Genomic DNA, 13,873 nt, shown 5'->3' with positions numbered 1-13,873 from the left:
TTATACGGTGCATTTCTTGTAAAGCACTTGAGACACATTGACTGTGTTCAGTTGTGTACTTTCCACATTATTACTGAACAATTCTTTACCATATTTTCTAGTGAAGGGAGGCCCGAAGGGCCAAGCGAATGCGAGGTTAACAATTTTGTCAAAATTTGCGTCGCCTTTAATCGCGCGTGGGTCACTAAGCCACTGATGACCCTTTCGCCATTTTTCAACATATCGGGTTGGTATCCGCAGTTGCCTTGCAACAGAACCATTACAAAGCATACTTGGCTCGGTTGCTTTTTCGGCCGTTTCGAGTGGGCAGGAAATGCCTTTGGCGATATATTTCGACTACACAGGCACATGAAGGAGAAAATCGAAGTGATTTGGACTATACGCTTTATTATCAATATAAGAGCGGAAATCGGATGTAACAAAACAGTCTTGTGCGGCAGCATCTCCCTGAAAATGCGACGAAATGCCTTGGAAAACCATGCTTTGCTGAAATCTATCTTTGAATTCTTGTTACGCCTCAACTAGCTTCAGCGTTTTCTGTTTGAATTTCCACTAAAAATGCATTAAATAGAATATTTTTCAGATTAGTGGTGCTCTGACATATCTGCTTCCCTGGCAAGCAAATGATCTCCGGATCGAGTCCCTGTTTGTTTGTTTGTTTATTTTGTTTGTTTTTTTTTTTGCTTTATTCATTGTTGTTGTTATTATGAGTTGAAATATATATAGTTAGTCACGCGCAAGCCATAGCTAACAGAGTAACTGAGTGGTCTCGCGAGAACAGGGTCCAACTAAACGCTGATACGTGCAAAATACTCAGGATCTCCTTTGCTAAAGAGCAAAGAGTCTTTGATCGCGTCATCATAGAAGGAGAGGAGGTAGAGTTAGTCACTAGTGCAAAGCTACTATGCCTTACTATAGCGAACTATCTAACAGGGAACGACCATGTAACTGAGATAACCAAAAAGGCTAGCAAGAGACTCTATTTCCTAACTCACTTAAAGAGAGCGGGAGTTCCGAAACAAGACCTAGCACTGTCCTACGTATCGTTCGTGAGATCTGTTATTGATTATGCAGCACCTGTCTTTTTCAACGGTCTCCCCCAGTACTTAAAGAAAGAGCTGGTACGGCTCTAGAAAAGAGCAATATCAATAATAACCTCAGGAAAGTGCAACTCGGCAATAGAGGTGGGGTTAACACCCATTTTGGAGCATTATCACGTACTATATAGTAGGCTTTTTGATAACATTGTCAGTGATCCAAATCATAAATTGAAGGCGCTGCTTCCACCAGACTATGACAACTCACGCTATAACCTAAGATGACAGCGCCTTTTTAATATGCCAAAGCTTTGCACGAAAGAACAAGTAATACTTTTATATATGCGATGTGGAAACAGTCCGGGCTGTAGTTTTATCCCACTTATATTCATGCCTCATATTTTAACTTATTTCAATATGAATATGTTATATAGAATTTTTAATATTATCTAAAAAAAAAAGTTTTCGAATTATTATCTAGGATTCATTTGTAATTTTCAAGTATTGCAAAGTTTTTGTAAATAATTGCGTAATTCAGCCTTTGGCTGCAATGCAGTTTTAATAAAGTATCTATCTATCTATCTATCGAGTCATATTTTGAACTGTGGATAAATATATGAAAGTGAGCATGATTCGCAGTATGATGTTGAACAACCTGAGCGGTTGAAAATGAACATGAAAAATTTAGGCTTGAGCGGGAATCCGAGTCGAACCCTGACCTTTGCGATGACCGGACGCAATGCTCTACCTATTGAGCTAATCAAGCAAACTGGAGAGCAGGCCATTGTGAGTTCGTGATATATCCGATAATGGAAATGACATGAATTGAAATACATAGAAAATGAATCATAATTTGAAAAGTTTCATATTATTATTACTATCTTTTTTCTTTGACGTTTCCTCTTATTTGTTCTCCACTGTCGTAATAAAACAAATAAAACAAATAAGAAACGCTTTTATCGCTAAATTATTGTGTGAGACTATAGCTAATTTAATTCAATTGGTCATTGTGTTTTTTAAACAGGTTTCAAGACTGTTCGCCCCTGCTTTACCAAATGGCCACTAAGATTTACTCGGAAGAACAGCTTAACTACTTTCGGGTTTGTCACATAGGCACTGACATACTGCCCCAAGCTTTGCGATTACTGTTCAAGCAGGAATGGGACAATCGTTACAAGGCAACGTATGGAGAATGGAAGGACACGCCTCAAAATGGAGTGGACTTCAAAAACGGTGAGTCTCCAATTAATCAAAAAAGAAATGCCCGCTTGTTAGCTACAATGGTAAATGGAGACAGAGCAGAATGGGACTGTACTATGCTTTTTTATGCCATCCTGTATTCTGATTCTATCGGACATGGACTAAATCCACTGATCAGGACCAATGCTGATGTTCTCAGAACGTTTCGCAACGAAGACTTCGCACACATGGTAGAAGGTCAGCTCTCAAATTCGGACTTCACGATCACTGTTAGCAGAGTAGAGAAAGCATTTCGTGACCTTGGTCTACCAACAGCGGAAATCCAAAGTCTACGTATACAGAAAAGTTTCCCAACCGATGAGCTGCACAATGTAATGACAAGTGTTCAAAAGCTTACTATAGATCTCACGACGAAAGATGCAGAACTTCAGGACAAAGATAACGATCTGCACGATAAGGATATCGAATTGCAGGACAAGGCTACAAAACTTCAAGAGAAATACGTTGAACTTCAGGAGGAAAAAAAGAAATCTCAAAAAAAGGATGAAGAACTTCAGGAAGAAAGGAACAAATTACAAGAGAAACGTGCAAAACTTCAAGAGAAGGAAGTAGAACTGCAAGAGAACAAAGACATACTACAGAATATAGAAGAACAACGTAAGGTCCTTGAAGAGCAACTACATCGTAACGTGGAGCCCTTTTGTGTCCTTCCACCCAGACCTCCCCATCTAATCGCAAGTCGCGGCAGTGAAGTTGCTAAAATTACACAAAAACTGCAAAACTTGAAGAAGGCTGACCCGAACAGTCTGAGTTACTGTTATGTCTCAGGCAATCCTGGGAGTGGCAAATCCCAGTTGGCTGGGATTGTTGCGGAGAATTTCTACAAAGACGTCATAAAAGACGCAAGTGCTCCGTCATTTGTTATGACGTTAGGTGCTGAAACCACAGAAACGCTTTTAACATCCTACTTATCGCTGGCTAGAAAAATGAGCTGCCCCGAGTATACTATAACTACCGTCGAGAACTCTAACGATCTTAAAGCTGAAGAAAAGATCGCAATTATCAAAGACTTGATCTCAAAAAAAATTGGCTTGTACTCATCTTGGCTTTTAGTGATTGACAATGTCTCAAATGTCGCTAATATAGGTCACCTTCTTCCTCAGCGTGGGAATGAGAAGTGGGGAAAAGGCCAGCTGCTAATCACGACACAAGATTGCTCCTGTATACCACCAGATAGCTCCTTCACATCCCAAATTTCCGTAAGCAAAGGCATGGAGCCTTCTGATGCTATTTCCCTTCTAATCGATCTCTCTGAAAACACTGACAATGACATGGCGGGAAAGGTAGCACACGCTTTAGATTACCAGCCACTAGCACTAGCCAGCGCAGGAGTGTACGTGAGAAAGGTGCGAAATACCAATCCAACCTTTGGCTGGAAGAAGTACCTACAAAAGTTAGAAGAAGGCAAGCGTGAACTTACTGAAAAGGAACTTTCTGGTATAAACCCTTTCTACCCATTCTCCATGACTGTAGCAACCAGGATAGCCGTTAAGACAATAATGGATTCTGACGAAATAATGAAGTGCGCTTTCACTTTTCTTGCTTTCTGTGCACTAGAACCACTGAAGTTAGGTATCTTGACCAATTATATTCTGAATGTTCATCAGAGGCTGGATAAAGAGGAAATTGAAATTCAGATCCAGGGATCCTCCCTTCTGCTGATCGAAAATGAGGATGCTGTTAATATTCGTCTTCACAAGGTGGTACACGATAGCGTCAAGCTTCTAGTTAACGAGCGTGTGAATAGTCCAGCTCACGTTAACGCTATTTATTTTGCAATAAAGTCACACAGTAATTTTGTAACAAAAGCAATGCCAGACAGCTGGTATAGTTTCGATTCTGTGGGTGAAAGCAGACACAATGTTCCACACTTAATAACTCTAACTGTGGACATTGGTCGTATGCTGGTTGATGAGAAGAAATTGAAGTATTTCAAACGTACTACCACTGATTTCTCTTGGTATCTTCATTTTCAAGTGCTTGGACGTATTTGTCACCTACATGGCGAGTACCTTTCAGCAATTGAGTACTTCAATGCAGCTTTGAAATGTATTGAAGAAATGAGAGAAATTGGGGGATCAAAATCTGCCACCATGAGTATTTACGACGAGATGGCTATCCTTCATCATGCATTGGGTGACCATCAGGAGGCCAAGAAGTATTACGAACGTGCACTGTCTATTCAGCTGAGTCAGCGTTTTCCCGATGATGTTTACGTGGCGAATACTTACCATAACATGGGAACGCTACTTTACGCCATGGGTAATTATCAGCAGGCTAAGGAGTATTATGACCGCGCCCTGTCCATTCAACTGAGTGAGCCTTCTCCTGATTACCTTAGCGTCGCGAATTCTTACCATAGCATGGGTACTCTACATCTCGCCTTGGGCAACCATCAGCAGGCAAAGGAGTTGTATGAACGTACTTTGTCTATTCGACTGAATAAGCTTGGATTCGATCATGTTGTCGTCGCAAGTACTTACCGCAACATGGGTATTCTACAGCAGTATGCTTTTGGTGACCATCAGCACGCTAAAGAGTGTTTTGAAAGCGCCCTACGTATTCAGCTAAAAAGACTTGGTCCCAATCATGTTGACGTCGCGCAAACTTACCATAGCATGGGCATCCTACATCGCGTCTTGGGTGACTATCAGCAAGCCAAGGAGTATTATGAACAAACGCTCTCCATTCGACTGAGCAAACTTGGGTCCAATCATGTTGACGTCGCGAGCATTTACCATAGCATGGCTAACTTACATCACGCTTTGGATGACTATGGGCAGGCCAAGGACTATTATGCACGAGCGCTGTCCATTCGACTGAACAAGCTTGGACCTAACCATGTTGATGTCGCGGGCACTTACCATAACATGGGTAATCTACATTTCGCCATAGGTGACCATCTGCAGGCCAAGGAGTGCTATGAAAGCGCCCTTGACATTCAATTGAACAAGCTTGGTCCCGATCATGCCGACGTTGCGAGTACTTACCACAGCATGGGTATCTTATGTTATGCCTTGGGTGACCATCAGCAGGCCAAGAAGTATTTTGGGCGCACCCTGGCCATTCAGATGAGTAAGCTTGGACCCGAGCATGTTGACGTCGCGAGTACCTATCATAGCATGGGCATCCTCCATCGCGTCTTGGGTGACTATCAGCAGGCTAAAGAGTATTATGAACGTACCCTGTCCATTCGACTGGATAAACTTGGACCCAATCATGGTGACGTCGCGAGTATTTACCATAGCATAGGTATCCTACATTACGCCTTGGGTGATCATCAACAGGCCAAGGAGTTTTACGATCGTACCCTGTCAATTCGTCTGAACAAGCTTGGCCCCGAACATGTTGATGTCGCGAGCACTTACCACAACATTGGTAATCTACAGTACGCCTTGGGTGACCACCAGCAGGCCAAGGAGTGCTATGAACGCGCTCTAAAAATTCAGTTGAATAAGCTTGGTCCTGATCATGTTGACGTAGCAAGTACTTACCAAAGCATGGGTACCTTGTGCTACGCCTTGGGTGACCATCAGCTGGCCAAAAAGTGTTATGAACATGCTATGTGTATTGGACGGAATAAGTTTGTTTCGAATTCAGAGCATAGCGATGTACTTGATATACACCAAAACTTAAGTACCCTACATAGCCACCTGGGTGACCATCAGCGGGCCAAAAAGAGTTATGAACTCGACCTCCATGCAACGCCTTTAAAAAAGATCCAACCAAATTTCGTTGCTAGTGACTTTAAGCCTCCTTTCCGCTTTCGCCGAGTTCAGCGTCGTGTTCACTTCCGCCAGGGAATGGGTCTTTCCAACTACGACCCTGTTCAGTTTATTCAGCCACAAATACTGCAAAGAGAAGAACCAGAGCAGAATGCACGATCCATGTGTTTTGGACTGAATATGCCTGGTTCGAAATCCGAGCAGGCTGATACTTACCAAAACGTAAGTACCCAAGATAGCCACCTGGGTGACCATCACGGCACCTGCGAACTCGACCTCCCCATCCAAGCAAATAAGACGGGAGCAAATTTCATTGCTCATGATGCCAAGGCTTCTTTATTCCTTCGCCGATTTCAGCGTCGTGTTCACTTTCGCCAGGGGATGGGTCTTTCTCACTATGACCCTGTCCAGTTTATTCAGCCACAAATACTGCAAAGAGAAGGACCAGAGCAGAATAACAAGGAAGAAGACGTTGATGAATATTATATTGACATGGAAGAATATGCATAAATTCTTCCCACGCGTAGGGGGTTCGAGACAACTTAAAACCTGCTAGTCACGAAACAGGATAGCTACTGTGTCTCGTCAGATCGTTGTTTCACATTCTGCACATCCACAAGCAAACGTGTTGAGCCAACCTGATTCCATCTACCTTTTAGTATACCTCTTTGAAATGACTGACAGTGACTTGAGAGGGGACGTAGCAATTGCTTTGGATTGCAAGTGGTGACACTTGCTCTACCTAGCACAGGAGGGTGCGTAAGGAAAATGGGAAAGCAGAAACATTGTCCGAAACCCAACTATTTTCTTCAATGAAGGTCAATTTCTGATCAGCTTTTTCAATAACACTATTCCAGATTTGTACCGCAGTTGTTCTAACTGTTGATACTCGTTAATGTTTGCCACCATTGTGGTACATTTCAGCAACTGTTCAATACGGCCACAGTATCTCAGAATTGAAGATGGAAATAAAATGAATTGACCCGATAACTTTAACTTAACACGTATCTGCCTATTGTAGCCTGCGAGCAAGCTCTCCTGGAGCTCCCGGGGGTACAGGAGTGGGGATGGGAAGAGGGCACAAATAGCTTGCACTCACGTCTCAGGAATTTGAAAATCTGCGTCCCAGAATGGGATGCGAGAAGATGATTGGCTGATTTTCAATCAGGCGATGACGTTATGTTCCCCCGGGAGAGCTCGCTTGTAGGCTGGCCGGCTAGTCACCTTCACTGGTGTGAAACCTTTGAAAACCTTTTTTAAAACATATTGCTCTAACGAGAAGATCTCTTTCCGAGATTTAACGCTTTTAAAATTACACTATTGGTGGGTTATTTGCTTGTTGCTTTAGCTTCTTTACAGTGCACAGAAAAGGGCTCGCGGTAGAGTTTATATGGTAGCGGAAGGAAAATATGCATAATTTTAGCATTTTATGCAACAGACAAATTCAGTTCGGTGTATTCCTGTCAATTTACAATCCGTTTTAATTGCAGGAGAGACGCAATTTATTTAGTTTTCCTGGGCATCTTCATTTCAAAAGCGGTTTCGAACGAACAATACTCTGAGTTCAAGGTACATGCCGAGGGCTGAACCTGGCTTTAGCGGTGGTTTGCCACTGTTTTAACGTTGTTCTGTTGATCTGGCACCCTCAAAGACCTGCCTATGAAACCGAGAACTCGACAATTTTCTGGTGTTTCAGCTTTTCGCTGCGGTCGCACTTTCAGGGCTTCATTTGCTCGTGGGAAATTTATCTTTCACGTGCTGTTCCTATCGGTTTGTTTACACTTGACGCTCATTTCCATGCCGCACCGACTGGCCAAAACTGACAGCTCTGCCAACGGGGAGCCACAAGGGTGCGGGATTCAAATTCCTGAGACGTGATCACCCCCGTACCCCTCGGGAGCTCCAGGAGAGCTTGCTTGTAAGGTATTGACATTGCGTATTCGGTGACTATCACAGGCCACGGAGTGCTGCCTATTAGTCACCTTGCGAACAGAGGCTCCTTTTGTCCTCCTCAGTGAGGCGGAAAAAAGGAGGCCTGAATCGCGTCAAATCTGGTGCCTGAATCGCGTCAAACCTTTGAAGTCGCCAAAGCCCGAATGTCTGGACTAGTCAATCTTGTCCTCTACCGTCATGCTGGTTTTGCGAATGCGAGCATTCGTTTGTTGACAAACCGATGGTCATAACTGAGCCTGCTGTACAATACAAACGACTATACTAGGTAAGAAAGGCTCTTTTACCGGGTGACTGTTAGTGAGAACTCCGATCGTGTTTAGGATTAATCACTCGTACGTATGCTCAAAGTCAAAGCGCGCATACCTACCACCTACTTAATGATGTTCGGCGTGTTTTGAATTCCCAGACTTTCGTATCCGTTTTCCCTCGTAGAAGCCCTTCTGAGATAATTCTTCTTGAATTTGCTTTTAACATAGTTTATAGTTAATAACCTATTGCTCTTTTACTGGTTAGTTGATGTTCAACTTGTTTTGGATACACGGTAGCAGCAGTTCCTTGAGTATTTCCAGTAATTCGACAGTGTTTATTTTAATCTGCCCAAGCAAGCGTATGCCGGATCAAAGTGATGTAGTTTTTACTATTAATTGTAGCGTCGCTTAAGCGATTCTTTTCAACTTTTCAGTAACGTGTCTTACAATCTAATGACAGTCTTTAATTTTTGCCTTAGAAGCTGCAATTTTGGTAAGAGTTTTGTTTTAAGTACACAAGAGTTTTATGCAGGTTGTTAATATCATATGAATATCTGAAACACTTTGCGCAGACCGCTTATTAATGCAGCAAGATTTGCACGACGTGCGCCACTTAAACTGTAAGTGACACCTAATTTGAGTAATACAGGATGCTTTTAAAGGAGAACTCTTTTTGAAAGTATAAAGTACCTTAGTTTTTCTACATGGAAACAAAGTTAATAACGACTTCAGTGTTAGTCATTTTTTTGCATATTATTGACAGTTTTAGAAAAAAAAAACGAATGCAGGACTAATTCTCACACACTGAATGCCATTTGTCTGCCACACAACAATGCAACAGCACCTTGATCACAAGAAACAAAACACTGTTGTACTGTTTGGCAAGAAAGAAAACCTGAATCACATGATTAGCGTGAAAACTGATACCCTCAATTGCAACTCGTGCCCAGGTTCCATTCAGTGTGAGAGAACTTCATTTCTTGCCTCTTTCGCACGCTCAGCCGGCAAGAAAAACATTTTTAGAGGGTGTTTTTTGAAGTTCTAGAATAGAACGTGATTGTGATATGCCTTTTCGGACAAACGATTCAATTCCGGTTTTGTGGGACATACGCAATATCTACACAGATGCTGTCGCTAATGGTTACTTGTCTATGTGGCAGGCGTATGAATGGAAAGCCTCTCGCGCCATATAACGGCCGTAACTAGCCTGTGTGGCAGACGTATGGAGGGAAAGAGAAAGGGGAAATATATAAGCGCGCGAGAACGCGATAGGCTGCTTTTTATAAACTCGCGCGCCTTATTCCCCCTTTTTGTTCCGCTTCAAATGTCAGCTAAGCTGGCTATGTTAAAACACACGGAAGTGAATGAAAATAGTCAGTTTTACACCCTTGAAGCACTCGAAGTACACACTGATTAACGACTTCACCTGGTAAAGAACAAGAACCTAAAAAAACTGCGTTCCCCTTATGTAGCGGATCGGAGCGAACTGCCTCCCATGTAGATGCCTGAGTGACGAAACCTTAAGAGTGCCTGCGTGAAAGACTTAGGCCACGTGCAAACGGATGCAACATTGTTGGCTGTTGCATAACTGAAAAGAGAATTTAGCAGAGGGCTGCGAACGGCAATGCCGCTTAAGTTAGGAAAGAGGGGCAGAGGAGGGGGGGGGGGGGGGGGGAATATTGGTATTCACCTTCATCATCAGCCCCACTGGGCATTTTTTCTCCTGTGAGTGAAGGACAGAAAACATTCATGAGAAGTTCAGTCTCACTGCCGGCGTAAGTTCACGAATATTATTCCCTTGTAAACCATGTCATCCAATATTCCTATCTCTGTTGACTACATGCGTTTTTTATCAGAGAAAACAAATGTATGCCTAGACAGACCATTGTTAAGCAGGGTTATGGGCTCCTGTGTTAAGAGAGGATGAATATCCTCTCTTGTAAAAGTGCAATAGCTGATTTGGTTTCGCTATTAGAGTTTGTCAATTGAGTGCAAAAAGTGCCCTGGAGCCCAATGCGCACATATTATAGTTCCTGTATTGACTCGTCCCCAGTCGTCTCTAATTAACGCGCTAGGAGGTATGAAGAAGCCTGGGGCGAGGTAACTTTCTGCACAAGTTTGTGGTAAACGCGGGCTAGTTAATTGAGTTTTTAGTTTTCGAGTATAATACAGTTGCATTTTTTCAAATATAGACAAGGTGGGTCCATTGCTTGTTGTAAAAACCTCTGCATTTCCCTGTATATCGCTAAGAAAAAAAAACAGCCAGTTGCCTGCGGGTACTCCGGACTATTACCACGCTAAGCATTGAAAACTGGTTAGTTTTTTATGCAAGAACAAAAAGTCGAAGCGGTGCTTAAATCACTTATCGCAGGTACCAGGCCAATGCGAGAAAGTGCATAAGATACGCTTAGAGTTACAGGACGTTTAGTCACACCAACGCACCTGAAAATGTTACTCCCCCTGCTATACAGTCAGTAGATGGCTGACGGCTCAGCTGTAACATCGACATAAATTTGTATCGTCGTCCGGTGAGTCCACTGCTGTTTACTCTTGTGCAAGCTTTTCTCTTACATTTGTGTGACACAGCACACAACAAGAAAAATAAAACACTAAATTATCCACAGAGTATTTTGATTCAAGAAGAAACAGCCAAACACATTCATTGCAGGGAAGAGTCAAAATTAGGCATATATGACAGAGAACAAATCAAAGGCTTTTAGGAGCGAGCTTATGGATGAATTGAATTAGTGTAGAAAAGACAGTTCAATAATCAAAGAAAAACATATAAATCTTTTTGAACGGTTCATGGTGTACGAACTTGCCAAAATACGGCGTGACTCGAAGTATCCGATTGCATGTGTACCTGAATATTCTAGAAACTTTTTATGAGCGCAGCATTTCTACTTACAAAGCAAAGATCACTTTTAAAAGCAATTATTAACGCTTTTTAGTTGTAAAATAATTTGCTTTCTCATGTGACTGTCAAACACTGCACTTTCTTGTAAAATAGCCAAGTTTTACATACATGAGTTTTATTTAAACCGTGGTTTTAAAAGTGCCATGCTTTCAAATAAATGTTTCCATATGATGAGTACGTAACGGTCATACGCAGTACGAGCTATATTAAATACAGAATACAGGCGTTTATGGCTAAATTGAACTGCTTTAGAACGCGCTTTTGATAAACACGAGCTAAAAATTATTTTAATACATGTAAAACGGATTAAGCTCAAAGCAGTACGTGCTCTGACCTAGCCAAGTAATTTAAACGCAGTCGAAGTATCCGATTGCCTTTCGCCAGAGACTTATGATACCAGCGCAGCATTTCTCGTAGAAATTACATTAATAGCACTGCTAAATGGAATCACCGACAAACAAAAGCCTACTGTAAGGCAAAGATCACCTAAGAATTCAAGCAAAATAGCGTAACGCTTGTTGGTTCTAAAACCTGTGCGTCTAGTTGACACAACATTAATTCATTCCCTGTTTGCATACGAAGACAAATGGTCGAACGGATTCGTCCAAATAACTGAATAAACCTCAATAGATACTCCTCAATGTCGCTTTAACAATTCGAGGACAGTTTTTTTTGCAGTGATTATAAGGCTCTTTGGCTTATTCGCTTTTCGCTGAACGAAATCCCATCGTCAGGCTGCAATAGCTCTTTCACACTCCTGTTGATCGCATCTTCTTCATATCAAGTACAATATCGGGAACAAATGTGCACAACTCGTCCAAATATAGAACAATGATCTACGCTCAATTATTTCAATGTCCTTTTAACAATTCTAAGTCCATTTCTTGCGGATGATATTATCAGTGTTCTTTAAAATATTGTTATTTTTGCAAAACCCATCTCTACAATTGATGTGTCGGGAAAAAAAATTCGCCTTACTAGTACCCTCTAGAATATTCCAAACATATACGAAAAAGGCACTTGGAAAAAAAGTAATACTAAGTAAGGGAGGTAGGAGTAACGTGTTTAATCTGACTTTAATGAATAAATTAATGAGAATCGAGTGAGTGAGTGAGTGAGTGAGTGAGTGAGTGGGTGATCGAGTGCCATTCGAGTGCCTCCAAAAGCCCATAGCATGACTACGTCATCCATGAGCTAAAAAGGAGTATAGGTGGTTTTCATGCAATCTCGGGAGACATCAATAACAATGGTGAAATGAACAAATGCTGTTGGACAAACAAAGCGAGCTAATGAGCGATCTTTTGTTTACCGTCCACCAACATGGCGGCGATGACGTAACGTGAAAACCACAACGCTCTTTGGCGTCTGTATCCTTGCGTGATCCTAGACGTTAATTAATACAAAGACAATCAAGGAGAACGAAAATAAAGTGCTTAGCAAAGCGAATGTTGCTGAACAACGATTCGATTGAGTTCCTTGGATTATTTCATCCTTCCTTGAGAGGTTCATGAACAGGAAATTAAACAGATAAGCGGTAAGTGATGTTCAAACAACCACATGAATTATTTTAAAACATTGGAAACATGCAATGATCCGTAATGTACCAGTTTATCATGAGTTTTCAAGCCGGAAGTTTATTCGAGTGAGAACTATTTGTAGGTCGAAAGTAAGATTTGGACGTTGTATGATTTCTTTTTGTCAATTGTCACTTTTATGAGACCAATAATACGACAGGCTTCGGTTACAAATCTCACATTAACAAATTTTGATGGTTAATTTCAATGTGTCGCACAGAAAAGAAAGAAACAATTTGCTCTGTGACTTGGAAACACTTGATCAGCTCGCCAAAGAAAAGCTGTAATTTGCCTGCAATCGTTTTCAGTATTAAGCTCTGATCAAAACCTGACTTGTCTCCATAGGTTTCCAAAGTTGAGTCCTGACTAGTTCGATCGATCGTTCCATTTAGTTGCCGAGTTGGTCATCTGCTTCTTGTTGAATATTTACAGGATAATTTCAATGATGCGTTGCAATTTGATGTTTGAAGCTGCAAGGGCCGGTCTTGCTGACAAAGTATACACTGAAGGTTGTCGTCACCACTTGAAATATAGAGTTTTACTTCAACAGGTTCCAATGCAAGCAAGCTGAATCAGTAACTCTTTTTATCCTGTCGATTGGTCGAAAATGTTTCAATCATTAGAATATTGACTGTAATTTATAGAATAAATCTCGCTACAAATTTATCCGTCCATACCCTGCAAACAGAAGACCTTTAATACGGTATCTAGGAAGATCGCAAAAGGAGAATCTTTCCTCCGTTGTCAAAAAAAAATAAGTGTCCACACGTAGCGTATTCGAATCGTTTTCGCCCGTCCATACGAAAACGCTAAACAATGGAAATACGATAGCATACCTTGCAAAGCATGCGTCATGCTAGCAGTAAATGATGCATTACGTCATTGTATTCGAAAACCTGCGTTTTCCTCTTTCCACCATAAACGAGTGGCCAGCGTTTTCAAAAATCTTCACTCTGGAGAGCGTTTTTGAAAAGATGCTTGATTCGGTGATCGTTTTCACCGAATACAAGTGGACGGTAGGCGAAATCGGAGGGGAAAAAATGCGTTTTCAAACAAAAACGGAAAGTCGTGTGGACGGTTTTGTTTTGGCGCTCGCCTGGCTTGCCATATCGCACGCTTCGTGTGCTCGCCTTAGAGTTACTGACAAAATTACACCCCT

At 41.7% G+C, this 13,873-nt stretch overlaps 1 protein-coding gene across 1 annotated transcript; it reads left to right on the top strand.

The window, feature by feature from the left end:
• The first annotated feature begins 2,092 nt into the window (after nucleotides 1–2,092).
• Nucleotides 2,093–6,532, top strand: LOC140949001 (uncharacterized). Its single transcript, XM_073398257.1, has 2 exons — nucleotides 2,093–2,618; nucleotides 2,859–6,532. Exons 1-2 carry the CDS (start codon nucleotides 2,093–2,095, stop codon nucleotides 6,530–6,532), a joined length of 4,200 nt encoding a protein of 1,399 aa, XP_073254358.1.
• The last annotated feature ends 7,341 nt before the right edge of the window (nucleotides 6,533–13,873 follow it).

Source organism: Porites lutea, chromosome 9 (assembly GCF_958299795.1).
Source record: "Porites lutea chromosome 9, jaPorLute2.1, whole genome shotgun sequence".
NCBI classification, from domain to species: Eukaryota; Metazoa; Cnidaria; class Anthozoa; order Scleractinia; family Poritidae; genus Porites; species Porites lutea.
The sequence above is the reverse complement of the archived record's forward strand: the minus strand, read 5'-3'. Positions and strand labels throughout refer to the sequence as shown.

Bases quoted from the DNA above. Each gene is read 5' to 3' on its own strand.
- LOC140949001 (XM_073398257.1), top strand. From the start codon at position 2,093: ATGGCCACTAAGATTTACTCGGAAGAACAGCTTAACTACTTTCGGGTT. The intron at 2,619-2,858 runs GTGTTCAAAAGC...TAGAACTGCAAG, and splicing joins GCTGCACAATGTAATGACAA to AGAACAAAGACATACTACAG.